General features: G+C 49.6%; 3 protein-coding genes across 8 annotated transcripts; 1 reads left to right on the top strand and 2 right to left on the bottom strand.

Moving 5' to 3' along the window:
* The first annotated feature begins 4,549 nt into the window (after positions 1 to 4,549).
* Positions 4,550 to 12,463, top strand: NDRG2 (NDRG family member 2). Of its 6 annotated transcripts, none has more exons than XM_090270344.1 (17): positions 4,550 to 4,619; positions 5,536 to 5,602; positions 6,245 to 6,325; positions 6,660 to 6,701; positions 7,094 to 7,199; positions 7,451 to 7,571; positions 7,755 to 7,817; positions 8,741 to 8,801; positions 9,024 to 9,110; positions 9,308 to 9,364; positions 9,539 to 9,642; positions 10,178 to 10,222; positions 10,517 to 10,568; positions 10,814 to 10,861; positions 11,128 to 11,163; positions 11,334 to 11,385; positions 11,616 to 12,463. In XM_090270344.1, the coding sequence occupies exons 3-17, from the start codon at positions 6,251 to 6,253 to the stop codon at positions 11,780 to 11,782; spliced, it is 1,116 nt and encodes a 371-aa protein (XP_090126470.1). In that variant the 5' UTR covers positions 4,550 to 4,619; positions 5,536 to 5,602; positions 6,245 to 6,250; the 3' UTR covers positions 11,783 to 12,463. The 6 variants fall into 6 exon arrangements, with proteins under 6 accessions (XP_090126470.1, XP_090126469.1, XP_090126468.1 ...); XM_090270343.1 differs by lacking the exon at positions 4,550 to 4,619 and adding an exon at positions 4,927 to 5,049; XM_090270342.1 differs by lacking the exon at positions 4,550 to 4,619 and adding an exon at positions 5,293 to 5,443.
* A 4,546-nt stretch (positions 12,464 to 17,009) lies between these two features.
* On the bottom strand, positions 17,010 to 19,538 carry SLC39A2 (solute carrier family 39 member 2). The gene is made up of 4 exons (XM_090270348.1): positions 19,003 to 19,538; positions 18,678 to 18,808; positions 18,394 to 18,444; positions 17,010 to 17,955 (listed from the first exon to the last, which is right to left on the bottom strand). Exons 1-4 carry the CDS (start codon positions 19,115 to 19,117, stop codon positions 17,323 to 17,325), a joined length of 930 nt encoding a protein of 309 aa, XP_090126474.1. The 5' UTR covers positions 19,118 to 19,538; the 3' UTR covers positions 17,010 to 17,322.
* A 747-nt stretch (positions 19,539 to 20,285) lies between these two features.
* On the bottom strand, positions 20,286 to 26,356 carry METTL17 (methyltransferase like 17). The gene is made up of 14 exons (XM_090270349.1): positions 26,239 to 26,356; positions 25,913 to 26,066; positions 25,690 to 25,824; positions 24,715 to 24,796; positions 24,377 to 24,458; positions 23,986 to 24,059; positions 23,421 to 23,515; positions 22,710 to 22,780; positions 22,416 to 22,523; positions 22,074 to 22,142; positions 21,346 to 21,396; positions 21,000 to 21,092; positions 20,593 to 20,777; positions 20,286 to 20,519 (listed from the first exon to the last, which is right to left on the bottom strand). The coding sequence occupies exons 1-14, from the start codon at positions 26,317 to 26,319 to the stop codon at positions 20,429 to 20,431; spliced, it is 1,371 nt and encodes a 456-aa protein (XP_090126475.1). The 5' UTR covers positions 26,320 to 26,356; the 3' UTR covers positions 20,286 to 20,428.
* Positions 26,357 to 26,747: the final 391 nt, after the last annotated feature.

Raw genomic sequence — 26,747 nt, forward strand, 5'->3', positions numbered from 1 at the left:
ACCACCCATGTCGCCACCACCATTTGTACCTAAGAGTGCCCAGATGGTGTCTGACCCTTCACAGCCTTTGTATGTGGCAATGGGGAGACAGACAGAGGAAGAGAGGGAAGCTTCTATGACCTCAGTAGTTTTTATATGACATCACCTCCAGCCCCAGTCATAGCCTAATTTTGGGGGGAGGGGTCTTGGTGTTTCCCTGCCTTGCATGTTGCATTGAACAAGTTGCCAACTCTTTGATCTCTCCAGGTGATCAAACTTTACTCATCATTTGAGCCCAGCTTGACCCAGTTCTCTGGGTCCTGGTCAAATTGCCTTATGCTCTGACCCTTATCCAAGGCTGAAGAGAGATCAGGGAAGGGGTTAAAAAAAACAAGTTGGCGTAAGTCCAACATTGCTCTTCTTTTTAGTCTCCAAGCCCAGGCCAACACAGAAAATCTCATTAGCTTTAACAGACTAACTTCAATAGGAACTTGAAATGGTGTCCTTGTCGGGCTCAACATGGAAATGGTCTTGGAGTGTAATAGATCTGGGTGGGCCAGGATGAAATATGTCAGGGTGAGGGTGAGTCTCAGACTCTGAAAACCTTTCAGGTAAGTTTCCTTGCAGGTCAAGAATGTTCCTCAGGGGTTCCTCTTTGGTCTTCTCTCTAGCTAGAAACCATATAGATGGATGAACTTCAGGGATCCTAAAAAAGAGCAATTAGTTTGGTGAGTTCTTTCCCCTTCCCATCGAATGAGTCGACAGTTCTTATAGGTGTTTTTTCTTTGTCTTACGTATCTATTCTTTTCCATTCCTATTACTCCCACACTCCTTGAAGTCCTTGTCATTTCATATCTAGTTGATTACCCTGGCTTCTTTTAAATTTTATTTTAAAATTGATTTTAGAGAAAGGAAGGTAAAGAGAGAGAGAGAGAGAAACATTGATTTGTTTTCCCACTTATGTATTTTATTCATTGGTTGATTCTTGTATGTGCCCTGACTGGGGATAGAACTTGAAACCGTGGGGTATTGGGAGGACGCTTTGACCAGCTGAGCTACACGGCCATACTTTGGCTTCTAAATGATCACTTTCCTAAGTTGAATACTTTACCCCTACCCATCCCATAATCTATCTCTATTATCCAACCCTCATCAGATTAATTTTCACAAAACTATTTTTTTTATCCATTACTCCTGCTCAAGAACATTCCATGGATCTACAGTTCCAAACTTTTTTGCCTGTCATTCAAGGATATTCACATGGTCCCAATCTACCTTACCAAACATTATGCACCTCTCATCATCATTATTCTTTGTCTGAGGCCATTATGGCCTAATAACTATATGCTTGAGGGGCTATCTCATAGTGGAAAGAGCATAGCTTTGGAGTGGAATGAACTTGGGGTGGGGGTTGAGTCTTAGATATATCATTTACTAGCTAGTTGACCTTGGGCAAGTCATTAGACATCTCTGAGCTTCAGTTTCCTCATCTGTACAGTAAGGACAAACAATACTTACGGTGTATAGGGGGATAATATACGGGAAGTTTATTGCACAAAGTAGCGATTATTCCATTCTTCAAAACAACTTGTGTATTTCTGCCCTCAAACGTTCCCCTATGCTCTCTCCTCCTGGACTGAATGCCCCTCTCTCCTACCCAAATACTCAATGGCTGCACTCATCATAGGGCACTTCACCCTAGGAACAAAACCCTTTTCCTCCTCAGTATTATACAAAGACAGTATTTCCTAGCCTGCTGAGCTACAGCCTCCTGGGGTGAATTATTGCAAAGGCCCTGGCATCTGTATGCACATAGATTTACTGTCAACTGGGTAAATAACATGCATTGCACATGTAGGTATTATGATATACATGGATGTTGTGATTATCAGAATACTGTACAGACTTACTTGAAAGTCTTGTTGAATTCATGGTTTGTCTCCATCAGAGGATACTATACCCATTGTGTGGGAATGGAAATCTCTGCTCTCCCACTTGAGAAGGGTGGGAAACTACTGCCATTAGACTATGTTTAAACAATTAATCTTATATTTTTATTTTATTTTATTTTTAAAAATATTTGTTTATTTATTTTTAGAGAGAGGAGAAAGGAGGGAGAAAGAGAGGGAAACATCAACGTGTAGTTGTCTCTCACATGCCCCTAACCGGGGACTCAGCCTCGCAACCCAGGCATGTGCCCTGACTGGGAATCAAACTGGCAACCCTTTGGGTCACGGGCTAGTGCTCAATCCACTGAACCACACCAGCCAAAGCATAATCTTATATTTTTTAAAAAGCTTTTTCTATCTTTATACTTTCTCTCAATTATTCCATCATAAGCTTCTAGAGAGGGTATGGCTAGACTTCACACTTCTTTGAATTCCATCTACACAGTGACTTACACATAGCATGTACTTTTAAACTGTCACTTAGTTGAAGTTTAGTTTGAAGCTGCTTTTGGCCCAAGAGAAGGAAGTTGTAGAGTTATCCTTGTTGGGCCATTTACACCAGGGCTGGGCTGGGTCCTGCCCTGACAGAGAGGAACCCTATCTTACAGCGGAAGCAGCATAATTTCTGTCTTCAGCAGGCTGAGACCCCTAGGCCTAGGAAGTAAACAGATCCCAGTGGAAATTTCCCACCTCCTGCGCCACCCTCCATGCCCCTGCTAGGCCCCTTATCAGGTTCCCCCTGAGTCATCCCAACCCAGAGACGAATTTAGATGCTGGAACCTCTAGGTCCTTCCCTCCCCCACTCCAAGTAAGACTACTTTAGACACCTAAGGGAAGGCAGCAAGCATAAGTTCTCACTCTTGACTTTCTTGCTCCCCCAGTTGCAGGAGCGCTGGTGAGATCTCTCTCCTGTCCTGTGCATCTTTGTGTATGATCCTAATTCCAGCAGGTTTTCCTAGTCCAGGAGAGTGTTAAACTGGCATCCAGAGAGGAGAGGGGCTAGGCGAGGAGCCAGGGTGCCCAGCTTCTGTGCCAGTTTCTGGGGACACAGTTCTGTAGTGAGTGGAGGAAAGGAATAGAGGGAAACTTGGGTGCTTCAACTAGTGAATGTAGGGGGTCCTTTAGATTTTGGGTTGTTGAAAGCTGAGTTTTATTCTGACCAGTCCTTCTTCTCTGGGTCACCTCCTCCCTCTTGGCCCCTCTTTTTTTCCCAATAAACCCTGCCAAGTGGGGATGAAAGGGGCATTGATGTTCCTTGGATGGGAGGGGGGTTGTGGGTGTTGAGGGGTGGTTGTGGGGGGGTGGTTCCCAGGCAAGAGGGGGTAGAGCAATTTGGGGGTCTTGGGGCAGCAGTCTATGCTGGTGTTGCAGTTGGCAGCTTCAGTTCCATTGGCTATTGTTCCCAACTGGCCTGGTGCCCAGCCCCCAAAATGGCAACTCAGGAACCAGGCTGAAGGAGAGGATGGGGTGGGGACCCTGGGAGGAGGGGAGCTAACAGAGGGCAGGTGGGAAGAAATTGAATCAGGTTTCCTTTTTCCTAAGACAACTTCTAATTCCCTTAGTTACACAGCTAACTATGTCCTACCCGGCGGCCTTCCTCTTGGGAGCACAGGGAGGGTGCCTCTCGGTGTCGGGAGGGCTGGGGAAGTGAGGAGTCTAGGACAGCGAACCCACCCAAGCCCTGAGAGAGAAGCAGCAGTCCCTGAGAAACCGTCGCCTGGGCTTTGTGATTCAGCCAGACCCAGCTGGTCTCACCCTTCTCCTCCGGGCCGGACTAGGAGGGGTTAGCACCGAAGCCACAGGGTCTCTTGGGTTCTAGCCCGGGACACTGCGTCCTCCCCAAGCCCCCGCTCCACCCCCGCAGAGTTAACTCCGCCCCCCCACGCCTGTTTACCCAAGACTCAGAGCCCCTGGGGGTCCCTGGCCCCTCCTCCACCCCCCTCTTAGGGCCTTGACCCGGGAGTCCCCGTTGGGCCATCCTCTTCGCCCCCCTCCTGCGATCTCCCTCTATTTATAGAGGCCCCCCGCATTCCCTACCCCCCCTCCCAGCCTTGTTTTCCAACTTCTCAGGGAGCAGCCCAACAGAGGCATCGGGACACAGCAGAGAGAGAGAGGAGGTACCAGGACCCTGGGCGCTCCGGAGTTGGAACTCCAGCGCCCTCGACGCCCCCCGCCCTCAGTCAGTGCTGGCACACCGGCCCCTCCCAATGGGCGAGACCCCACGCCGCTTCAGCGGTGGTCCCCGCCCCCTCCTGAACCAAGCTCATTTTCAGGGAGGGCAGAGTCGAAATCTTGGGGTGTCAGCACCCTGGGTTCATCTCCCCTACCCGTCTCCACCACTGAGTCTGGGGGCGATAGACGGAGACACAGTGCGCTAGGCAAATCCAGGTCACGGGTGAGGACGGGGGTGGGGGTCCGCCGCACGACTCAGGGTAGCGAAGCACCGAAGCACGCACAGTTTGCTTTCCTTAGACTTTCCCTTTGGCCCCCAAACAGCCCTTCCCCAGCAGCGATTAGCTCGGGGCGGGGTAAGGGGGGCGTGTTTACTGGGGGTCTGGGGCGGATCTGCTGGGAGTCGTCGGCCCGTAGGCGGGCTGGGGCGGGCCGGGGGCGGGTCTGTGGGGAGCCGGAGCCCAGGCGGGCTGGAGAGTCAAAGGCAAGTGAAGGTGGAAGCGGCCGCAGAGGCAGCAGGTAGGGGGAGGGGGAGGCGAGGGGCCGGAGGGCCTGGCTGGGGCCTGCGGCGCGGGTGGGAGGCTTGATCTCCATCCCTGGGAACCAGCCGATTGCGGGAAGGGGCCCTCGGGAAGGGGGTGCTGAGCTGCTGTGCACAAAGGCGGAGGCTCGGCGAGCGGCCGGGCGTGTTTGGGACGTGCGCGAGGTTGTGTCCGGGATCCAGGGCGCTCTGCGCCCGCCTCGAGGACCCGCAGCGTAGAGACTCGGAGGGACAGGTCCCGGGTGCCGGCCCAGTCGATCCCATCCCTCCTATTCATCCTTCCAGCTGGCGCTCGGCCCTTTTGGGTCGTCCGTCGGGGGAGTCTGGGAGGAGACTGAGGGACCACCCTCCTTGCCTTTCTCCACTCGTGGGAGCCACACCGAGGCTGGATGGAGGAGAGAAGCGAAGGCACGAGGCTTTTTAAGGTTTTTTTTTTTTTTAATGGCGGATGGAAACAGTCATCCTCTGCTACCCTCATATCACTCGAGAGCTGTCAAAAATCTTGGGAATCCTCTAGTCCCCACTTCTAGTTTGCAAATAGGAAATTGAGGCCAGTAGTGCTGATTGGGCCAAGGTCGTATCAGCAGCGGCAGAGCTGGGACTAGAATAAGGAGGTTCAGACACAAGCCGCGCTCCTTTCTCCACATCAGCACTTCCTTCTCTCCTCCCCCTAGCCTGGACTGATACCTGCTCTCTGTTTCGCCCCGCCGGCCCCTCCAGCCTGTATTGATTCAGGCTGAAACCTAGAGAAGACGTGTTCACTGGACTCAGGGGTACAGACTGGGGAGGGTTGGTGAACCAGGTAATCTAGTCTTGGCTGAGGTTTTATGTCCCTAAAGGACCTAGGGTCTGCCTGCCTCCCATGTCATTCACCTCATCGTCTTGTTTTCTCAGACCCCAGAGCCAGGAGCAGCGAGAACCCTGACCCCTAACCCCACTGCATCCAGCCAATAGGAGCCCGGTAAGTGACCCCACCCCCAGGCTGCAGGCTCTGTACCGTGCTGGTCTGCGGGAGTGCTTTGCTCCACACTCGCCCCACTAATATTGAATGTATGCTAACTGATATACAGTGGGGAGGGAGGAGAGCCTGGGGAGGAAGGGAGATATTGGGTCAGTTGGACACAGATGTCCCTTGTCTCCTTTTTCTTGTTTTTCCCCTCCCCCTCTTGGCCATGTTACTGAGTTCATTTTTAGCCCCTTTCCTTTTGAACTGCTGACATTGGGGCTTTAGTTGAAGGTCACAGTCAGTTGTGAACTCTTCCTACCTGTTCCTTAGTATCTTTGGAGTACACAGTCACCAAGCCACTAGTTTCACCCCCTACCTAACGGGGAGTGCCTGGCGGTCCCTAAATATAGCCTGGGAAACCTGAGCTGCATGGCTGCCTCACCCTGGGGTTTCCATCCAGGACAGGGGAGTTGGGTCTGGAGGTGTGGGTGTTGAGGGTTGGGACAGGAAAGGCTCTCTGTGTCCTGAAGTTGTCTTCAGCTCCAGGGGCCCCCTGCACCCTGCATTACCCTGTCCTGAGAGAGTAAGAAAGTATTGGAGGAGATGTGGGGGTGTGGAGGCAACCTCCCTAGTCTTAATGTTTCCTCACCCTGCCAGGCCACCATGGCGGAGCTGCAGGAGGTGCAGATCACGGAGGAGAAGCCGCTGCTGCCAGGACAGACACCTGAGGTGGCCAAGGTTATTAGAGACCCTCTGACTCCCAGGCCCAAATTCTAGACATCCGAGCATCCCCCTCATCTCCTGCCTTTCCAAATTCATAATCTCATTCTAATCCACACTCCTACTTTCTCCATTCCTCCCCAAATTTCTCTACTCATATACCACAGTTGGGAGTTCAAGCCTTAGTCATGTTACTATACTAATCTTAATCCTCTCCATGTCTCTTTTTGTCATCTCTTTCTGTCTTTCGTCTCTTTACCTACCTCTCTTTACCTGTGTCTGTCTCTCCATCTGTCTCTCCACTCTACGTGGCTGTGTGTTTCTGTGTGGATCTGTCTGCGTGTCTCTCCAGGAGGCTGAGTTAGCTGCCCGAATCCTTCTGGACCGGGGACAGGTAACAGCTTGGGGCAGTCCCAGGGTGGGAGAAGGGGCTCTTCTCTCCCTCAGAAAAGAGAGGCCCTCTTCCCTGGCTCTCCTCTCTGCTCCTTTTCCTTCTATTCCAGTCCTTGCCCATCCTCATCCCTCCCCTTCCCTTCCCTTCCCTTCTTCTCCCTTCTCAGAGTTCCTTGATGCTCTCCAAGCTCTCATTTTTTTCCACCCTCAAAATCATCTCCACTGTCATATTTACCTAAATTAAATTCTTTCTGATCCTACTTGTAATGCTTTGTTTCCTTCGCCTCTCTTTGCCCCTCCCCGATTGAGCTCCCCGACCTTTGCGGAGGTTCTTCTGCTGCCTCTTTGCCTCTCAGCCTAACTCATACCTCATGGTGACCTGTTTTCCTGCAGACTCATTCTGTGGAGACACCTTATGGCTCTGTCACTTTTACAGTCTATGGCACCCCCAAACCCAAACGCCCAGCGATACTCACCTACCATGATGTGGGACTCAACTGTAAGGACCTTCATTTCTCCTCCCACTCCTTACTGGGAAGAGGCAGTTGGCTGGGGGTGGTGGGGGGTGGTCCACCAGCATGTAAAGCCACTGTGTGAAGGGGAATGGTCCTCATGGGCAGGAAGGGAGCCATGTGGTATGTCCAGAAGTTCTCTCCTAGTCTGATTGTGGCATGAAAGAGGGTGGGTTTTGACTTGGGGACACTTTTCCCTGTCTTATTCTGTTGTTGGGGTGTTGGGGATTCTCTTTAGATAAATCTTGTTTCCAGCCACTGTTTCAATTCGGGGATATGCAGGAAATCATTCAGAACTTCGTGCGGGTTCATGTGGATGCCCCTGGGATGGAAGAAGGGGCTCCTGTGTTCCCTTTGGGGTGAGAATTAGCTCCCTCCCTCCTCATCAGCTTGTGAGGCACACAGCAGGTGTGGGGGAGATTGGACCAGGGGAGGAGGAAAGGGAGATCAGTGGTGGTTCTAGGAGAGGATGAGCAGGACATCCTGAGGTCAGGGCCATGGGGGCAGGTTGGCATTTTCCTTAACATTTCCCTCTTCCCCAGGTATCAGTACCCATCTCTGGACCAGCTTGCGGACATGATTCCTTGCATCCTGCAGTACTTAAAGTGAGAAGCCTGGGGATCCCTCCAAACCAGATTTCTCTTCCAAGTACAAGGGCCATTAGAACTCCTATATCCACCATTGTTCCTGGATGAGTTTTGGTTTCTGGCTGTGATCTATCCTTTCTCCCTGCTGTTCCCAATCTGATTGTTGAGTGGGAGAGGGGTGGGTTTGGGAAACTGACCTGAGTTGGCTGAGGAGCCCTAATGGATGGAGGAAAGAAAAAGGAAGGGACTATGTGAGGCCCTGCCTCAGGCTGAGGAGGGATCAGAAAGTTAGACAGGAAGAGGAGGGGGTGACATAATCCCTGAGGAACCAGATAGACCTGTCTCTGTTCCTCTGTTCCTCCCACTCCCCCTCCTCTGTACACACACCTGAGAACTGGGAGCCTTGTGCATAAGAGAGAGTTGGAGAAGGAGGAGAAAGCCAGGAAAAGCCTCCTTGGTATGCACTCCTGGGCTCTGTCCTTGGCTTGGCTCTTCCTGGACGCCAAAGCCCCCAACAGCTCTGGTTCTGGTTCACATCTTTTTCTCTCTTTAACCCCATTCTTACTGGTGTTCACTGAAGTTGTCTTTTTTTTTTTTTTTTACATCTTGCTTCAAGTTTCCTTTTTCTCAGTTCCTCTAGAGGAAAGTAGGAATGAAAACAGAACAAGTTGAACTAACTTCTGAAAATTGAGAATGTACAAAGAGCTGCCTAGGAAAAGTGTCTGTCTGGTTGGTGGATGGGTGTTTCTTTTCAAGACACTAGCCCTTCCAGAGGGAGTTGGGAAAAGACTTCAGGAACCTACACTGACTAACAGTGTCAGTTTTTTAGCTCCTTGGCAGGTCCCCTCTGTCCTTTGTGCCCATGGCTTTAGGAAGGAGGGTAAGGAGTTTGGTGAGCCAAAGTTTTGGACACCAAGTAGACATACATTTTTCTTTCACAGTTTCTCCACAATAATTGGAGTTGGTGTTGGAGCTGGAGCCTACATCTTGTCACGATATGCTGTAAGAATTAAAAACCCCAGATGAGCGAAAGGCAGCTCCAAGGCCCAAGGCCCGTGGCAGGCTGATTAAGAGTATTGTTTGCTAGTGTGTGTTTGGCAGGAGGACATGAGTCTGAGGGTGGGGGAGGGAGGTCCCATGGGAGCCTAAGAGTGGGTAGAACTTAGTGGGGAGGGGATAAGGCGATGGCCTGCCTCTGATTTCCCTTTGTCTGTTGTCTGTCAGCTTAACCACCAGGACACAGTTGAAGGTCTTGTCCTCATCAACATTGATCCCAATGCCAAGGGCTGGATGGACTGGGCAGCGCACAAGGTTTGAAGGGGTCTGTGTGCTGAGATCTAGGGTGGGGATTCCACCCTAGCATGGGTCCAGTTAGGCTCTACTAGTATAACTGATTGGCTTGTGAACTTCGAGGAGGGGGATATAGAGCAAGAAAGAAACTGTGTCACTTGCCTGGGTCTCTTCTCCCCACAGTGATCTAAGCTTTCTCACCTGCTCTTTCCTCATAGCTAACAGGCCTCACCTCATCCATTTCGGAGATGATACTCGGACACCTCTTCAGCCAGGTAAATGGCTGTGGAAGATGGAGGAAAAAGAGGGGACCAGGAGGGGTTTGAGTGCTTGGGGCAACTTCCTTAGCTGGGACAGGATCTGGGAAGGGAAGAAGGTTTGCCTTTCTGCATCTAGTAACTGTTGGCTTCTCTTCCAACCCTAATCTTTCTCCCTCTTTTTTCCTTCAGGAAGAGCTGTCTGGAAATTCGGAGTTGATACAAAAGTATAGAAATATCATTACACATGCACCCAACCTGGACAACATTGAACTGTACTGGAACAGCTACAACAAGTGAGTGGCAGCGTGTGTGTGTGTGTGTGTGTGTGTGTGTGTGTGTGTGCGTGAGTGCGCGCGCATGCGCGTGCATGCGATCTCGTGTGAAAATAATTTAGAAGCAGTGACTGGGGATGGGGGAAGCAGCAAGGAGAAGAAGGTCCAGAGTCTGCACGGTGTGCAAGGAGGGCAGGACTTGGTGTGCTACTGGGACAGTTGCAGCACGGATCCAGTGGGCAGAATCGTGAGGAGCTGTCTGTCCCCCTTCCTCCTGTTTACTTCCCTTGAAGTGCTGAATTCCCAGAAGTATGATGATCTGTCCTTGTGCCTTTCCTCCCCTTCACTACCCTCTGAACACAGACCTGGGGGCACAGTGGCTATAGGGTTTGTGCTTGAAGTCTGCCTACCACCTTCCCCTTTGGTTCCCACTTTTAATCACTAATATTTGACTATAGTTTTTGGGAGAAAGATAGCTTCCTTATGGGGGAGATAGCTTATTTCTATATGTATAGTATTCCTGCCTAAGATTCCTACTCTTTTAACCCTTCTCTAGCCGCCGAGACCTGAACTTTGAGCGTGGAGGTGATACCACCCTCAAGTAAGACTTTAAGAGATACAGCTTTGTCTTTCTCCCTGGATATTCCCTAGGTGCTTATATCCTTTAGAAGGAGAGTCTTTTGCCAGGGGATTTTCTTGTTACCTTCCACTCCATCCCATTTAGCAAATTGCCACCCTCTAGGTCTTCCATGTTTAAATCCTCTTGTTGGGGTCGGTGGGGTTCAGAAGTCTGTTTCCTCTTTGGAGCACGACATTCTTGAGCTGCTCTTCTGGGAAGAGGTGGGTGAGAGAGTGCCAGAGCCTCACCACCTCCTCCCTGACACTGTACCTCTAGGTGCCCTGTGATGCTGGTGGTAGGAGACCAAGCACCCTATGAAGATGCAGTGGTCAGTAGGGAATTGGGAGCTGGCTGAAAAAGGGTTGGAATCCTAGGGTGTTGGTTAGAAGGGTCTCTTGCCATGAGGCAAGCTTTGTTTGGGACACAGAGAGCAATTATGGAGCAGGTTCCTTTTAAAAAGGAAATGGATAGGGGCTGATAGAAAAGGAACTGGGGACTGGGTCCTTGGGGTCTGTGCAGAGGAGGGGCCACAGGGAGTGTGATGTCATTCATTCAGCTTTCTACTTGCTCCAGGTGGAATGTAATTCAAAGCTGGACCCCACTCAGACTTCCTTCCTCAAGGTTAGTAACCGTACTCCATGCCCAGCCAGACTCCTGGCCCCCTGTCCCGAGCCATAGATCCTGAATCCTAGATTCAGCTTCTAGGTCTCCAGAGTCCTACCTGGGAGCAAGTGGGGTAGATGAAATAAAAAACAGGCAAACAAACAAATAAAAAACCTTAAGGGCCTGGAGTGGGGAAGCAGGGAGGAGGTACCCTTTTCTACCTCCTGGCTGGCTCACTTTACTCATGAGTGTATCATTTTTCTGGGTGGCTCTCTTCTGAATAGATGGCCGACTCCGGAGGTCAGCCCCAGCTGACTCAGGTGAGTACCCTCTGCCGTCTGGGAATGGGATATTAGTGTCACTGAACTATACCTTTTGCTACACGTCCCATCTCCAACCTGCCACAGCATTGGGATCCTGCTCAGCTCATAACCTCACCTCACTGTCTCTCTCTCATCACTGTCTCCCTCTCCTCGTCTTACTTCCCCAGCCAGGCAAGCTGACCGAGGCCTTCAAGTACTTCTTGCAGGGCATGGGCTACAGTGAGTATGGGGGTCAGAGGCTGTCATGAGGACAAGGGATTGCTGCAAGGATGAGGGATGGCCACTGAGGGGAGGAGCCATTTTAGGTTAATTCCTGGATTTACCACCATCTGCCAAATCAAGCTCACAGACCCCCTGGCCCCATTTGTAACTCTAGCACTCCACTTGAGTTGCCAGCCTCTTTTCCCCACCTACTCTCTGACTGCCTGCTTATCCTTCTGTATCCGCAGTGGCCTCATCCTGCATGACTCGCCTGTCTCGGTCTCGCACAGCCTCCCTGACCAGTGCAGCATCTATTGATGGCAACCGATCCCGCTCGCGAACCCTGTCTCAGAGCAGCGAGTCTGGGACTCTCCCTTCAGGGCCCCCAGGGCACACCATGGAGGTCTCCTGTTGAATGGCCCACATTGCCCTGCTGTGGGACCCAGTCCTCCCCTCCCCCAGCACTAACCTGGGAGGTGCACAGAGCACTGGGCCAGAGTGAGCAAGTGAAGATGGGCAGATCATGTGGAAAGATGACCTTGATCTTTGATTGCTACCCTAACCTTGACCTCTAACCTGTGATTCCCTCAGCCTCTGGGAGAGCTGTCCTAATATCTCTTAGGGACCCAGAGCCCTAAATGATCCCCTCCCTCATTCTGGTGTTGAGGTGGAGAGGGCATGCGTCCCCTCTCCCTAATCTAGGTGTCCATAGCTGAAGGATAAGAGTTGTTGTAGTTGTCCATGGTGCCTATCCCAGAGTCTTCCTACTCACCCCAATGCAAGGGTAAGGGACTTGGTGCTGAGTCTCCATGCACCAAAGGGGATATGGCTTCTCATTAACCCTTCAGATTTCTGAAGGGTATGGGTCTAAATGAATGTGTCGGAGAGTCTTGCTGGTGGGTTGTGGTCCTCAGGATGTGACAGAAATATCCAGTGTGTGAATGGAAGTTGGAGTGGGAGGTGGTAGGCAATGAACAAGTTTGAGGGAACGACTGGAACTGGGGCAGTAGGAAGGGGCCTGGGCCATTGGCTGCACTAACCTTGGTAGCTGTCTAGACAGTGTGTGTCCAGAGTGGGAGGGGAGAGGGGGCCAAGCTGGGACAGGGCTGCTTGCGGCTTGGCCTGGGGGTGGGAAGGGCTACGTTGGGGCTCTGACCACAGTGTGTTATGGGTGGAGGGTACTCTCCTGTCTCCCAGGACTTCTGCTGTAACAATAAACGGTAGAGGAATCTGAGCACCAGTTTTATTCTTTGTCTCAGTGTGCCTGCATCATGCCCCTTTCCTACCTTGTCCCTGCCCAACTCTCACATTCTCCTCTCCAGGTACCATAAACCATAGGAGGGGCCTGTACAGCACAGACACTTCACAGAATGTGGCTGCATAGTCATGGCCCCTATTCAGTAGACTGGATTGTCCTTGGTAGTATCTTCATGTTTTGGGAGAGGAGCTACTTAGGATTTCAGGGATGTTACCAACATCTTAAAGAAGGAAGGACAGAAAGCTGACTGAAGTGTCCCAAGGGCATCTCGTGGCCGCCTTTTGGCAGGATCCTCTGTGGGGTCCCCTAGGTTCCATTTTAGGTGGTTCAATAAATCAGCGGACCACGCCTCATGCAGTTTCTAGAGGCCTTATTGGGTTACTCAGTTGATCCCAATTGAAGACTCCTTCAGGTGAGTCCCAGCAACCAGGATCTCCTCTCAGGAATCCCTCCTTCCATATGAATCCAAGAATGCGGGGAGTTAATTAGACTCTGTGGTTCTCTGAGAAGGTTCTCAACAAGTATAAACAATAATCATCAGGAGAACTTCAGACATTTTGTGACTGTTGCAGGCTGATTCTTGTGCTCTCGAGGCCATGAAGTAAAAACGAGAAGGCACTTTATGGTATTACTGGCCAGAGTACTGTGGATGGAATGCTACAAGGTCATTTGCTAGATTACTTTATAGAAACACAGGCAATCACACATTCCCCCCAGTGAAATTGAGCTGATGACCAACGCAGCTTAATGTCTAGGGCTGACATGCTGACGTGGATGTGGGGCATGGAACATGCTCTTGATTCTTGAGCATTTCATCACTCTCCAGGGACTGAGTCTATTTTGAATGCGTAGGCCAGGATCAGAAGGAGTGAGGGCATTGGGTGACCACACACAGGGCAGGGAGCAGGTGCTTAAATGCCACAGTAAAGAAGAGAAACTGCATAACTGGAATCATTGGCCTACCTAGCTCCTAGGTAAACACAACATGAAGAAAAGGCAAAGAACTCCGACCAGTATGAGCCTCAGCTGCTAACAGCTCCTGCTGGGCGTTATGGAAGGGAAGGCGGGTCTTAGCACATTAAACTGCAGATAACACTGCTGTGTTGGCAGGATAATCTTTGGAAGAGGGAGAAAAGCTCACTCCTGTGTACACATGTGAGTGGGTGTGTATTTACCTGCCATGGGGGCGGTGTGTGAAATGGGTGGTGACTGTGAATCTTTCTCTCTCCTATAGATGTCCCTGCAAAGAAACCCGAGTTAGGAAGAGGGAGAGATGCTCTTTGCTGGGAGCAAGGGAGAGGGGTTTGCTGTCCTTGACTGACCTCTCTAATTGTTGGTCCCCGACAGTCCAGGCGAGTCCATGGGGATGCAGTGCCCCCCTGTGGTTGGTATGGCTCTTCCTAACTCCCCAGTTCCCAGTTCCTTTCCTGAGTCTCCCATTGCTCTTGGTGAGTCTACGCAGTAGGTGCCCAGGGAGGTCCTGACAACTGCTGTGTATGGCTCCTCCCTATCATCAGGATCACAGCTCAGAGGCTCAGAGGAGAGGTTGGGATGACTTCACAGAAGCTGAACCACACTCTTAACTTTTGTCTCTGCTTCAGCCTTAGGACTCCTGTTTCTCTTCCTCTCATTCTCAAGGAATGTGTTTCCCTGACTTTAGGGATATTAGTCCGAGATAGGTAAGAACCTTCAATAGGAAGGAGAATTGTTACAGAACCCCTGGGCTGCTCCAATTGAAAACAAACCCACGGCTCTTTAGTTAGGGGCCCGATTGCCCGTCGCCAAAATTATAACTCTCAATACCAGAGTTTAGTGAAAAGAAAAAGAATTGTTTATTTAACAGTTATATAGATAAAACACCCATAAACACATATCCTTGCCTCCCCACTACCAAACGAGGCTAGCTTTAGAAAAGTCAGAGAAACACTTTCCCTACTTTCCAAACACAGTTCAGCTTTACCAGTAGCTGCCAATCATTCAATCCTGATTGGGGAGACCTCGTCTGTGTTATGGGGTCCACCAGCTTTTAATCCAGAACCTCGTGGATTCTTGGCCTCCTGGTAAACTGTATAGTTAGTCCTTTTGTAATCCACATGGTCAGCCTGTTCCTTTTCAAAGCAGCAAGGTATGTCCCTTCCTTAAAACTGCATCATCAGCCTTAGTCAAATCTGCACAGTTAGCCTCAGCCTCAGCCTCAGTCAAATCCGCACAGTCAGCCTCAGCCTTAGTCAGATTCGCAGTCAGCCTCAGCCCCAGTTAAATATACACAGTCAGCCTCAGCCTTAGTTGAATCCGCACGGTCAGCCTCAGTCTTAGTTGAATCCGCACAGTCAGCCTGGCTAAAATGTCTGCCGCTTATTTTTAAATCCCTGACTACGTCCTCTGATGCAGTGGGTACGGTAACTAGTTCTGACCATTCACAGAACCTCACACAGGCTCTGTGTGCTTTCTCCATACCACCCCCTGGTCCAAGACCCCTCCCATCTACCTGAGGCTTTGGATGCATTAAAGCCATTTTGCATAAGAAAGACACTAGCCACCAGCCTCGGGCATGTGGAGGCATTCTAAAAGCTGCTTCCTTCTCCCTATCCCCCAGCCACAAACTCTGGGGATTTTTGGACTCCCCTGATTCTGTAACAGAATGAAACTGAAGAATACAGTGATGAGAGCCTTGAGGTGTCAGCTTGAAAACTGTGGAACCCATGGAAAAGTTTGAAAGGGCAATCCTCCGAAGGTACACACACAGTGCAACTAGCAGGACGGGTGGATGTTAAGCTTTAGAGCACTCCTTGCAGAGACCCTGCAGGCTGGTTGTGTTCCTCAACCAAAGACCACAGCTCTTAGTGGACAGATCTCTAGTTTCTGTAACTGCTCCTTCTCGTCAGCCTAGGTACCAGCATGGCTGTTACTTAGCCCCAGGGTGTTGCACCATTGTTTGCTGCTCTGTCCTAACCCTGCCCACATCTCCCCTACCCCCCTGTATTAAACTTGCCTCAATTATCCAATGTGCTCTCTGCTTTCTCTGGAGACCCTAACATATGAGACAGGAGGTACAGGTAAGGTACAGGTGGGGAAGGTAAAGGTAAGAAGAGAATCTATACGTTGAGCTTTTCTTAGCATCACAGAAACATGGGTTTGAAGCCCAGTTAGTTATGTGATCAAGTTATTTAACTTTGGAGTGTATTTCCCTGGACTTACAGTGGGGATGACACCTCTCTGGCAGGGTTGGGAAGGGAAGGTAATACACGTGGAAGTGACAGCAGAGTGCCTGGCAAATGGCGATACTCAGTGTGGAAACTGTTGTTATGACAACATCCTGGGCCCTGTTTGAGTGTTTACATGTGAGTGAATTTAATAGTGAAGGGAAGCAGAATAGGATGGTGTTTCAGGGAAATTATTTTCTGCGTCAGACGTTTTTATTTAGTTTGCCTTTAGCTTGGCTTTTCACTGATCCTCGGCTATGGAAGCTGGGCTGGTGATGAGGTTTATAGATCCTGATTTGTGGGGAGGGGGGTGGGATGGACAGAAGACAGGAGTGAAATGAGATGAGAGACCTTGCCCATGTTAAGGCCACTTGGGCTTCAACACGGAAAGTATTTGAAGGGGCAAATGGGTGAGAGTGCCTGGGCTCGCAGGGCATGGCTTCCCCTCCCTGCCTCTCCTCCGAGCTGGAGACACTCCTCCCTCCCACGGGTCAGGGGCTGGGCCACAGTCATCCTGCTCCACCTCAATTCCAGGTACTCGGTTTTTGTATTTGTGCAGTTTTTAAGAGAAGCAACACGTTGTAGGGGTTACTCACGTGAAAGATAAATGGTCCAGCGAGGAGGGGCCAGAGGCATAGGGGCAGGAAGGGCAGGCAGAAGGAAAGCCATCACGTCATGGCAGAGCCAGGTAATCGCCCTTGGAATCTATCTGGCGCCTTTCTTCCTTTCCAGACACACTGCTGCTTAATCCCGCAGCACAAGGGAGCTGGAAGGAGACAGAGGCTCAAAGAGCAATCATGTCCCCAAGGCCACACAAGGCTCAGAGTGAAAAATAGAAACCAGATGGAAGTAGGCTCCTTGGAGCCTGATGGACAAGAGTCTGTTGGACACGTGGGTGGCTGATAATAGGTACTGGGAGTGGGGTGGGTGTGGTTAGTGTAAGAAACAATCTAGATCCTCATGCTTTCTGTTTTCAAACCTCCTCTCAATACATGTAGGAAAGGTGAGAGGGGTTGTTGGAATTTCAGCAATGCTCCCATGTCTGGGGGGCATGGCTGCAAACGACAAAATGGCTGGGGGGCCCCATTCCAGAAGAGGAGACTGCATCCAACACTCACCCTTCCTGCTCCCCACTCCACCGGCAGCTCTTATGTAACCGGAAGGAATGAAGTATAGCATGGTTGAAGGGGGAGGGGAAAACAGACACTTTATTACACATAGCAGCAAAAAATGGAACAAGAGTCAAATCTGCAGTGATGGTCTTCATACCAATTCTCCAGTGCATAAGCACTCAACTTAAACATCCTTTTCTGAGTCCTGGAGGGGCAATGGCATCTCATTAGGAAAATCTGGGATCCAGTCCATGGGAATGATGCCTAGTGAATGCCATTTAGTCTCAGTGAAGAAATGTTGGAGGGTCAAAGCCATCTGGGAGGAGTCTCCTGGTGGTAGGGACATCATTCTAGAAGGGTCCACAGAAAAGTCAGGAATCTCTCAGGCCCACAAGGCAATGAAGGCCATGAAGGCAAAACCAGCGGCTACACAGGCCCACTTGACCAGGGGTGCCTCAGGACCAGAGAGCTCCCGGGGCAGAATTTCTAGGAAGGTGACATACAAGAAGGTGCCAGCTGCCACCCCTTCTAACACAGCCTGGACTAAGCCTCGGCCCCCTTCAGCGTCTCCTCCAGCCACAGCCAGCCCTAGAGCTAGGCCCAGCGGGGACATGAGAGCAAATGACAGTATGGAGAACACGGCCCATCGCGACCCAGTGCCTGTCTGCACCAGCCGCAGTCCTACCCCAAACACTACAAGCCCCTTGTGAGCCAGGACAGCGAGGCAGAGCTGCAGGGTGGCTGCTACTGTTGTCTGCAGCCCCACAGCCAGGCCTTCAAACACCGAGTGGAAGGAGAGGGAGAGCAAGAGGACGAGAGCTCGGAAGGGACTCCGTGAGGGTGAGGGCAGAGGTCCATGACTGTGGTGTCCGAGGACATGAATCCCATCCATTTCCACCTCCTGCACCTTCGGTCCTCCGTCGGCTCCAGGACAGCACTGCAATGCGAGCGACTCCAAAAGGAAGACGGAGAAGAAGCCCAGGGAGATGACAAGCTCTCCGTAGGGATAGTCCGTCTGGGAACAGAGAGAGGGGCTGTGGGTCGGGAAAGGAAGGAAGACAGTGCGGTGCGTGGAGGTGCGATGGGAGCCCGGAGAGAATGGAAGTGTGGGGCTAGAACATTGCAAAGGGTGGGGGAAGGAAGTCCCGAGGAGATGTGGACAGGCAACAGGAACACCAGAGGGCTGAGGGACAGTGTCGGTAGGGTTGAAATATGGGAAAACAACGGGGAGCACATCTGGGGCCCAGGGAAAGAAGGAAAGAGCAAAGCAAGGGGTTTGCCTGGGGTTCCATAAACACAAGAGGATTGGGTTGGCTCCTCCCTTCCCTAAAGTGTCCGAGCCGAGGAGCAGAGGGATTCCTGGTACATATTCCACGTGTCCTCATCTCAAAGGGTCCGGGTATGGGGAGTCTGGTTCTCCTCACTCTCCAGGCTGGGGGTGAGAGGTACTTACATAAGCTGAACTGGCATCTCCAGAAGAATCTCCCTCACTCTCTGTCCCGTTCTAGGGAGAGAAAAGCAGCAATTAGTTGGGGATGGAGCAGCTCAGCTCCCTGTCCCTTCAGCTGCACTGCTTCCTTAAAGCGCAGTCTGACCTGCTGTCCTCATTCCACAGAGCATGGGAGCTGCCATCTTCCCCGTTGCCCACCCATGCCCTTGGCTCCATCCCGTTCCCCCTTTCTCCCCTTGGCTCTGCTCATCCTTCCGGCCTCTCAGCCCTGCTGCGCAGCTGCTCACCTGCATCGTGAACTTCTGGATCTCCGATTCAATTCCCTGCAGCGCTTCAGCAGTCATGTGCATGAACCCCGCTCCCAGGAAAACACCGGCAGAAATGCAGCCCAGGAGGCTGAGGACCCAGCGGTGACGACCTAATGAAAAGCAAGTGGCGATCCAGTCCGCAATGAATGACTAAATGAGATGGACAAAGGTGACTGAAGAGCAACAGGCAGCACCCCACATCCCAGCTGGGGGTGGCAAGAGAATCAGAGCAGGGTGTCAGGATAGGGTGACGGGGCTGAAGGCAGACGTAGGTTATGGGGCCAAAGATGTGGAAGGGCTGTACCTGTGGCTGCCTCAACCTGGAACCATTTGAAGCAGATGGGAATAAGGCCACAGACGAGGGTGAGAGCCAGCAGGGCAAACAGGCAGCCAATCTTTACTCCTAGAAGTGGCTCCATCCTTGGGGTACAGGATAAGCAGAGGCCTCGAATGCCAAACGGAGTTACAAGCTTTGGAGCAGGTGTGGTGCCTTAGGTGTCAAAGCTGCGGTGTCCACTCCCCAAGTTTCAGGAGGCTGTTGGATCCTCTGTCTTGTGCTGCCTCTGCTTGCGCAGCCTTGCAGTTGACTGGGGCCCTGCCCCAGCTTCCCGCCCGCCCCCTACGTGGAGGCCCCTCCCCTGGCTCACACCAAACCGGAAACTCCAGACTCCCTGCCAGGCACAGGCCTGTGTGTCTTCACTTCAGTTCCATGACTAATCCAAGGGCTGTGGACTGTCTTTGTTCATGCCTGGGGCTGGCCTAATCCAAAATGGGACAGCCTGTGGTAGCTGCTTCCCAGCTGTTTTGTGTTAGGGATAATTTGGCCCTGCTTCACTCAGGACATCTAAGCCTTCCATACCCTCTCCAAGCCAACCCAAGTCTTGTAGGTTGCTATGCTGATACCTGAACCATACCCTTTCAAAAGGGATTTGGGGCCTCCTGGGGGGTAAGAAGGAGGTGGGACGGAGGACTGGTGCTAAGGCCACTCTGGGAACCAGTACATGCGAGGACTTCCCTTCCCTGTAACCCCAGACAAATAGCTCCAGGCACTGAACTGTCAAGTGGGATGTTGGGATTTCTAATGTGACTACATTGATACTGTTACCATTTCTGATTGTGCCTGTTTTCTGGTGTATATTGTGGGAGAGGGACTGAGAGTTTTAATACAAAGCTGTTCTAGCTCTGAAATAGGAAGGCCTAGGGGAAAACAAACGACCGACCGAGCAGGAAGATTCAGTCCTGAAGGGATCAACTTTTGAGGCAAACTCTCTGGGAGCTGAGAACCCTGAGAGATGAAAGAAAAGGAAGGAGGGAGAAAAAACCAGAGGCTAAGCAGCCGCTATTCAGATGGCCTGTTAACAACCTTGAGACCTGTCGGGCCAGTTCTCAGAGGGCTGGGGGCAATTTTCCCCACTACCCCAGATTACTTCCCTGCGAAGTCCTGGCCTCTGGTAGAAGGAGCAGTATTCTTATAGGAGAGGGTGAGCTTGAGATTTGTGTGGGAAGAAAGGCATTGAAACTCTGAGGACTCGCTTCCCTACAGCTGTGACAACAGACCTCTATATCTTTTAAGGATAACAATACCCATTCTTATTCTTTGAAAATTTTTAATCGTATTAAAACATCAAACAAATGCAGACATAGAGGCGTACCAGCACTCCCATCCTGGATACCAGGTAGCTGTAGCCTGGGCAGGCATGATACAAGCAAACTCTTGTTACATATCCTTGTCACCTCTCAGGGGACGGAGGAAGCTCGGACGGTGTGGTCACAGGTAGAAGATCTCCCCAGGAGCTGACGCGGGCACAGCGATACAAATCCCTGTGAAACAGAGAGATCAATGCGGCTGATGGTTCCTGCCATCTCCCACTGATTTTGGTCACAGCCTCTGTACCTGCCATGCCGGCGGGCCGTGATCACAGCATGCTGCATATGCCCATCTGGACAGCACAGATGACAATGAACATGGCGTGGCCTTTTGAGGACAGGCTGAGTGATCCGGGGCCAGCGATTAGCCTGCTCGGGAGACCCCCGGGCAAGGATTACCATTGAGAACTTTTCCTCTTTTGGCTTCTTGTTCTAAGGTAAGGAGAGAGAGGCTGTTTTGGGGAGAAAGATTTGGAAAAAAAATATTTTGAACCCCATTCCTACAGCCCTTTTCATATTCTATGTCATGCACATCCAGGCCCTACAATCTCCAGGCTATTCTCTGAATTTTCCAACTCTTCCCACCTCTGGTTTGTTTTCATCCTGATTTCCCAAGCTATTTCCTCCCCACTGTAATATTCCCAGGGTACATACCCAGCTGAAGGGGATGGGATGGTAAGCCTGGGAAAAGCTACAGGCCAGGGGCTTAGAGGCTGTCAACTGGGGACAAGGAAGTTCATGGGGACACTGTAAACACACAAAAAACATGAGGTAAGACAAAAAAACCATAGATCATAAACGGAAACACTAAGAGTGGTAGGGTCAGGAAGGGCTAAGGATAAGGGAGCACAAGAGCAGGGGCAGGGAGAGCGGGGAATCCACTAAGGAATCAGCCAGGGGCACACAGCAGTGCAGGGTGGCTTAGCTTTGCCCTCTCACTCGTGCTGGACACAGCTGAGCTCAGATCTTTGCATGCTGGGAAGGCAGAAGCAATACTCACTGGGGCAAAGACAAAACCAGGTCTAGGGTCCAGAGGTGACTTCTCCTTTCCCTGAAATCAAAGGGGAAAAAAACAAGTTAAGTTGGACCTCAGGGGTCTATTCTTATAAGTCAGTCTCTGCACTCAGTCAATTGAGGACTCCTTTAACATTCAATTCTGGTAATTTTTAACTATGTTCTTTGAGTTGAGCTGGCTGCTTCTCTAATACTCCAAACAAAGAACTTCTCTTTGCAGCAGGAGAAAGGCAGGAACTTGGCACATAGGATGGTGCTCTCCTTGTCAGCAACCTCCACTCTCAAAAAATCCCACTCCATGACAATTAAATTCATGATTATACACTGGCTCATACAAGCACAAAGAGGTAAAGTTTTTGGCTCAGCCACGTCCTAGGTCAGGGGTCAGCAAACTATTTTCTTTTATAAAAGGCCCAGAGAGTAGCCAAAGTGGGTTTCTGTCCCAACTACTCAACTCTGCCATCTGTAGTGTGAAAGCAGCCACACAGAACAGACACTCAAATAAGCCTGGCCCTACAAACACAGGTGGCAGGCCAGAGCTGATCCACAGGCCCTGGTTTGCCAACCACAACCCTACATCATAATGACTTTATATGCCTACTTCCTGAGAATCACCCTTACCTTTGTATGACAGTCTCTTCAGTTTTCAAGAGAGCCACCAGTATACTGGTGACCAATAAGTTGGAGCTGAGGGGAGAGGATAAAGAACCTTACCTTAAGGACCAGGTCCCTGGCTTCCATGAGAAGGCAGTGCCCAGCTTTTGTTCCATTCTCCACCAGTACCTGTTCACAAAAGGAGAAATGAGCAGAAGCCCTGAATTACATGAAAACACAATTGTCAGTAGCTCTGTAAGAGCGTTCACAGATGGAATAGCAGTCCTAAAGGAAATGGCATTTTATATGAGATAGGGATGGTGACCCTAAAAGAGAGACAAAGGAATCCATGCAGGTGAAAAAGTGGATGAGAATGAAGACAAGCTCCAACGAAGAGAAGGAAAAGCACAAAAACTGTGAGCCTGCTTTAAAACTGGAAGGGAAAAAGGGATTTCAACTCACCAGAAAATCACTTGTCTTACGCCACAAGGTTTGGACCACCTCAGCGCGGTCAGCCTTGCTGGGCAGTTCACTTAGGGAAAAGGCTGATACCACCACATTGAACTGCACCTGAGGACCAAGACAAGGAACATGGCAGACCCGCTATCACCCACTTCCAAGAGCACAATAAAGTTCTACCTTCCTAAATTTCTTCTGCTGTCTTTTATCTTCTCAATGCTGCACTGCAAAGCTGTGGCCACAGTTTTCCATCTGCCAAATTTCCGCATTTAGCATACTCTACACATTGCCACTTGCCTTGGGTGATACAGGTAGAAACTGTCTGAAAAAGACACCTGGAACATATGGCTCCCCATATTCTGAACCACCTGGAAAGGAAAGCAGAGGTGTGCCAACTATGAATGCATAGCAGTGATTTTCAACTGGTGTGTTGCAAGAATTTTAAAAATATGCAATATCTGACTTTTTAGTCAGGGGCACTGACCTCTTTTCCCTTACATTGTCAAATAAAAAAATGACAACAGCCAACAAAACAATAGTCATCCAGTATGAATGAATCAAAATTATATCTATTTTTTGTCAGATCAGCAAAAAATATATTTTTTGGTATGCCACAGAACTTTAGTAATTAGCTTGTGTGTTCCATGAGATGAAAAAGGTTGAAAATGGCTGGTGTATAGGTATAAACTGAAGTGATATTCTGATAAGAAACATGGCCCTAAGAATAGAGCAAAATGTTAGGTGAGAATGGGATACACAGGGTACGAAACTATTAAAAAGCACAGGGAGAATATTGGGTAACCTGTCCTGTTAATCTTACCCAACCCATCCACAGTCCAACAAAAGCCTCCACCGCCCCCTGCTTGACCATAACAGTGAAAGGAGAACAGATTTATCTTTCACTTTTAGCTCTTTCCTTTACTCCCAAATAAAATACATTTTTTAGTATTCCTTGCTTTCTTAATCCCTTCAACTTTGGGAAAGTCCTTCCTTATACCTTGTCCTCACCTTTCAGTAGTTTTTCGGCCAAATCCAACATGGCAGCTGAACTGTCCACACACATATATTCACGTAGGCTCTGGCCCCAAATACTATGGGCAGCCCTAAGATGACAAAATATAAACCACCAGTTCTTATGACAAAAATCATTCCTACAAGAGATCCCTCTATCATGAAGCCCAGGCATGGGGAAAGTGTTATGTTAAAATGCTAGAAAAAATAACAATGTTATTTTATTTAATTTACAACTCCTTAAAAAAAAAAAAAACAAAACGGCAGACTCAAAAACACTGCTTGTAGGACAAAAAAGTTTTGATGACACATAACACTTATGCCCTACACTACATTATTTTCTTTTCTTTTTTCTTTCTAAACATGGGTCTCTTTTCATTTGGCATTTAAGTTCTGGCCCTAATCCATATACCTTCTCATGTCTTGCCTATTCGGAGGAAGAAACATTCCAATTCCCAACTTTCCTACTCTTCTTCTGGTTCCCCAGCCTCTTTATCCTGGAGTAGTGTGTGCATGGCTCTCTACAGCTAGAATGGATTGGGAGAGAGAGAAAGGTACTCACCAGGTGACAGAACCAACACCTGATCCAAAGTCCATCAAGGATTGCGGTTGAAATGCTGGAACTTGAGTCTGGATCTGAAGAATATATAGCACCGCACCGTAGGGTAAGTAGACATTTACTTAGGGCCTTGTTAAATATAAATTAGGAGACCAAGACAGAGGATATGAGATGTGACTTTATTTTGAGATGCAATATAAATCCTTTTATAACAGGAAGCTCCTAAAACAGTGATTCTAATCCTGTCCTGGGTCACAATAGCCCTTTGGAGGATAAAGAAAGCCTATTAAAAAATGCACATGAATTGTCCCAAGAATCCTACCCCAGAAGACTACTTTATGAATAAGGGAACTGAGGGCAAAAAGGTTCAGGTTGGAAGTTGTGGGACTTTCACCTCATGGAATGCCCTGGAGACTGCTGCAAAGCCACCATCCAGTCTTGCTGCCATGTACACCAGGCTCAGTCCCTCATTGTAGCTGCCAGAAAAATCAGAGAGTCATTTCCACTGGAAAATAACCTCTATCCCATAGTTACCTCTAGATTTTTAGGAAGTGAAATCTTTGGAAAGGGCTCTTCCGGGCCAACACTTTCACTTGGCAACACAGAAGAGACCTGAAAAGCCTTGCAAACCAGGTTGCTTTCTGAAGCACAAATTTGTGCAATTGTACTTGTCCAACTCTCCTTCCAAAGTCAAACTTTTCTTTCTTTTGCAGCTCCTCTAGTCCCTCTTACCTCAGTTCTTGCCAATGGTAGGTAGTTTTACGCAGGGCATGCAGCACTGCTCCAAAAAGTTTCTCGTCTGTCTGAGATGAGTCTGGGGTGAGAAGAAGGACTGGAAGTGAGGACCTAGGAAGAACAGGGCTCAAATCCAATATTTGAATATATTGCCTGCCCATTTCTCCCCAACTCCCACTTGGGAAAAGCCTCAAAGTTTAGAGAAAAACCAATCCTAGAGAAAAATTTCAGGTAAGAATAACAACCATCACCACTACTACCATCAGAGTGTAACAAATAGTATTTTGTCTAGAGAGACAAAATACAGCAGTTTATTTAACTGATCCATCCCATCCCAGAGAAGTGTAGTAATGATTTAAAGGATAGGACAAGAACAATATTTTGTGGATATCCTCACTTCTCCAAAGCTTAAGATTGTGATGTCTTCAGTGTTCTACAGGGAGGAATGGGACTTGTAAATCTTAAGTCTCATGACTGTGTTCAGCTCAGTATTATTTTATATACTGAGTGCCTATTATGAGCCAAGTACTGTGGGAAGTACAGGGAATATAAGATGAATACAAGGCAGGTCTGTAAGGTGAAGGAGCTCACAATCATGAAAATAACTTGATGAATTATACTTATTCCTTTATCCCTGAAGAAGGTTTCAACATTGGACAGGGAGCCATCCAGGGGCTTTATTTCACTTGAATAAAAACTTAGATGTTCTAATCCAGTGGAACTGGAGGAAAAAAACAAAGATCTAGATTTTGACAAGATACTAAAGCACTCGTTGACCTTCATCAAAGACCCAAGGGTAATCTCTGAAATACTCTATCTTCTCTTAGTAAGGCATTCTTGTGATAACTGCCCTGTCCAGAAAGTCAAATAAGAAACTGCAGTATCTACTTGAGAGACTAAATTTATTTCTTGCTCTTCATTTCTCACTGGCATTTCCATTTGACCTACTCTTTAATTATTCTTAAACCCTACCTGGGTTTTCCCGGAATTTTTTCTCAAGATGTGCAGCCCGTCTTTGCAACTCCTCTGGCTCTGTGGGTAAATGCCGGCTCCAGAGATAATTGGTCAATGCTTGCACCTGTTTCTCCACATTGGGCATTGAACTCTCTGAGGGCCAAAGATGAAAAACGGCATCAGTTTTATGCAGGCGCAGTCTCCGCTTCTTTTCGAGCTTCCTTTTCCCACCGTTACTCACCGAAAAGCAATAACTGTGCGTTGTCAGCCAGTGCTTGAGGCAGCCGCACACACCGCAGCTGCCGGATGCCCGGGTGCCGGCGATGGGGCCTCTTCCCCAGAAAATCGGACTCGTTATCCACCTGGGATACCCCAGGCACAAGGGCGGCGTGAGCCTGCAGACGGAGACAAAAAAAAAAAAAAAAAAAAAAAAAATGCTGCGTGCGGGACAGAAAGGCTGCAGGAAGGAGGTTGCTCAGAAAGGAGCTGCCGAGAGCGCTTCTGCTCCGAGTGGACCTGTTCGGGAGATCCAGCGTCTCTCCGAGGGCAGGGACAATGGGCACTCACCCGGGACTGGGGTGCAACTCGAACGCCCCGGCGCCATCTGCCTATTGTTAACAGATACCTCGAGCCTCTCACAGTCGCCATGGCTCCAGAGGCGAACCGGAAACGGAAATGCAAGTGTCTGTGACATTAAGTCTCACCCGCTGCAGAGAACATCGTGAGCAGAACATTGGCAGAGGCAGTAACAGCCAATGAGGAGAGCGAGTGCTTGATAGTAGCCAATAAACAAATCGATATGTAAATCACCTTGGAGGGTAAGCGTACGTGGGTGGGACTAGGACCTCAGTTCCTACGTAACCACCTGAAGCGAAGCGACCTTCTTCGGGACTGGTATCTGCGTTCAGAAATCTAGCGGGGAGGGCCCTTTCCTGGAGTATTTTCTGCATGTATTAACTGCTTCCGTTCCCTCGATTATTTCTCTGGAGAACTCTGAAGTCTTGGTCCCCCACTCCCACCCCGCCCGTATCACCGGGAAAACGGAGTAAAGGAAAGATGAGATAGAAGCCAGATTT

This window comes from Furipterus horrens, unplaced genomic scaffold (assembly GCF_987537825.1).
Source record: "Furipterus horrens unplaced genomic scaffold, mFurHor1.1.pri manual_scaffold_3, whole genome shotgun sequence".
NCBI lineage: Eukaryota > Metazoa > Chordata > Mammalia > Chiroptera > Furipteridae > Furipterus > Furipterus horrens.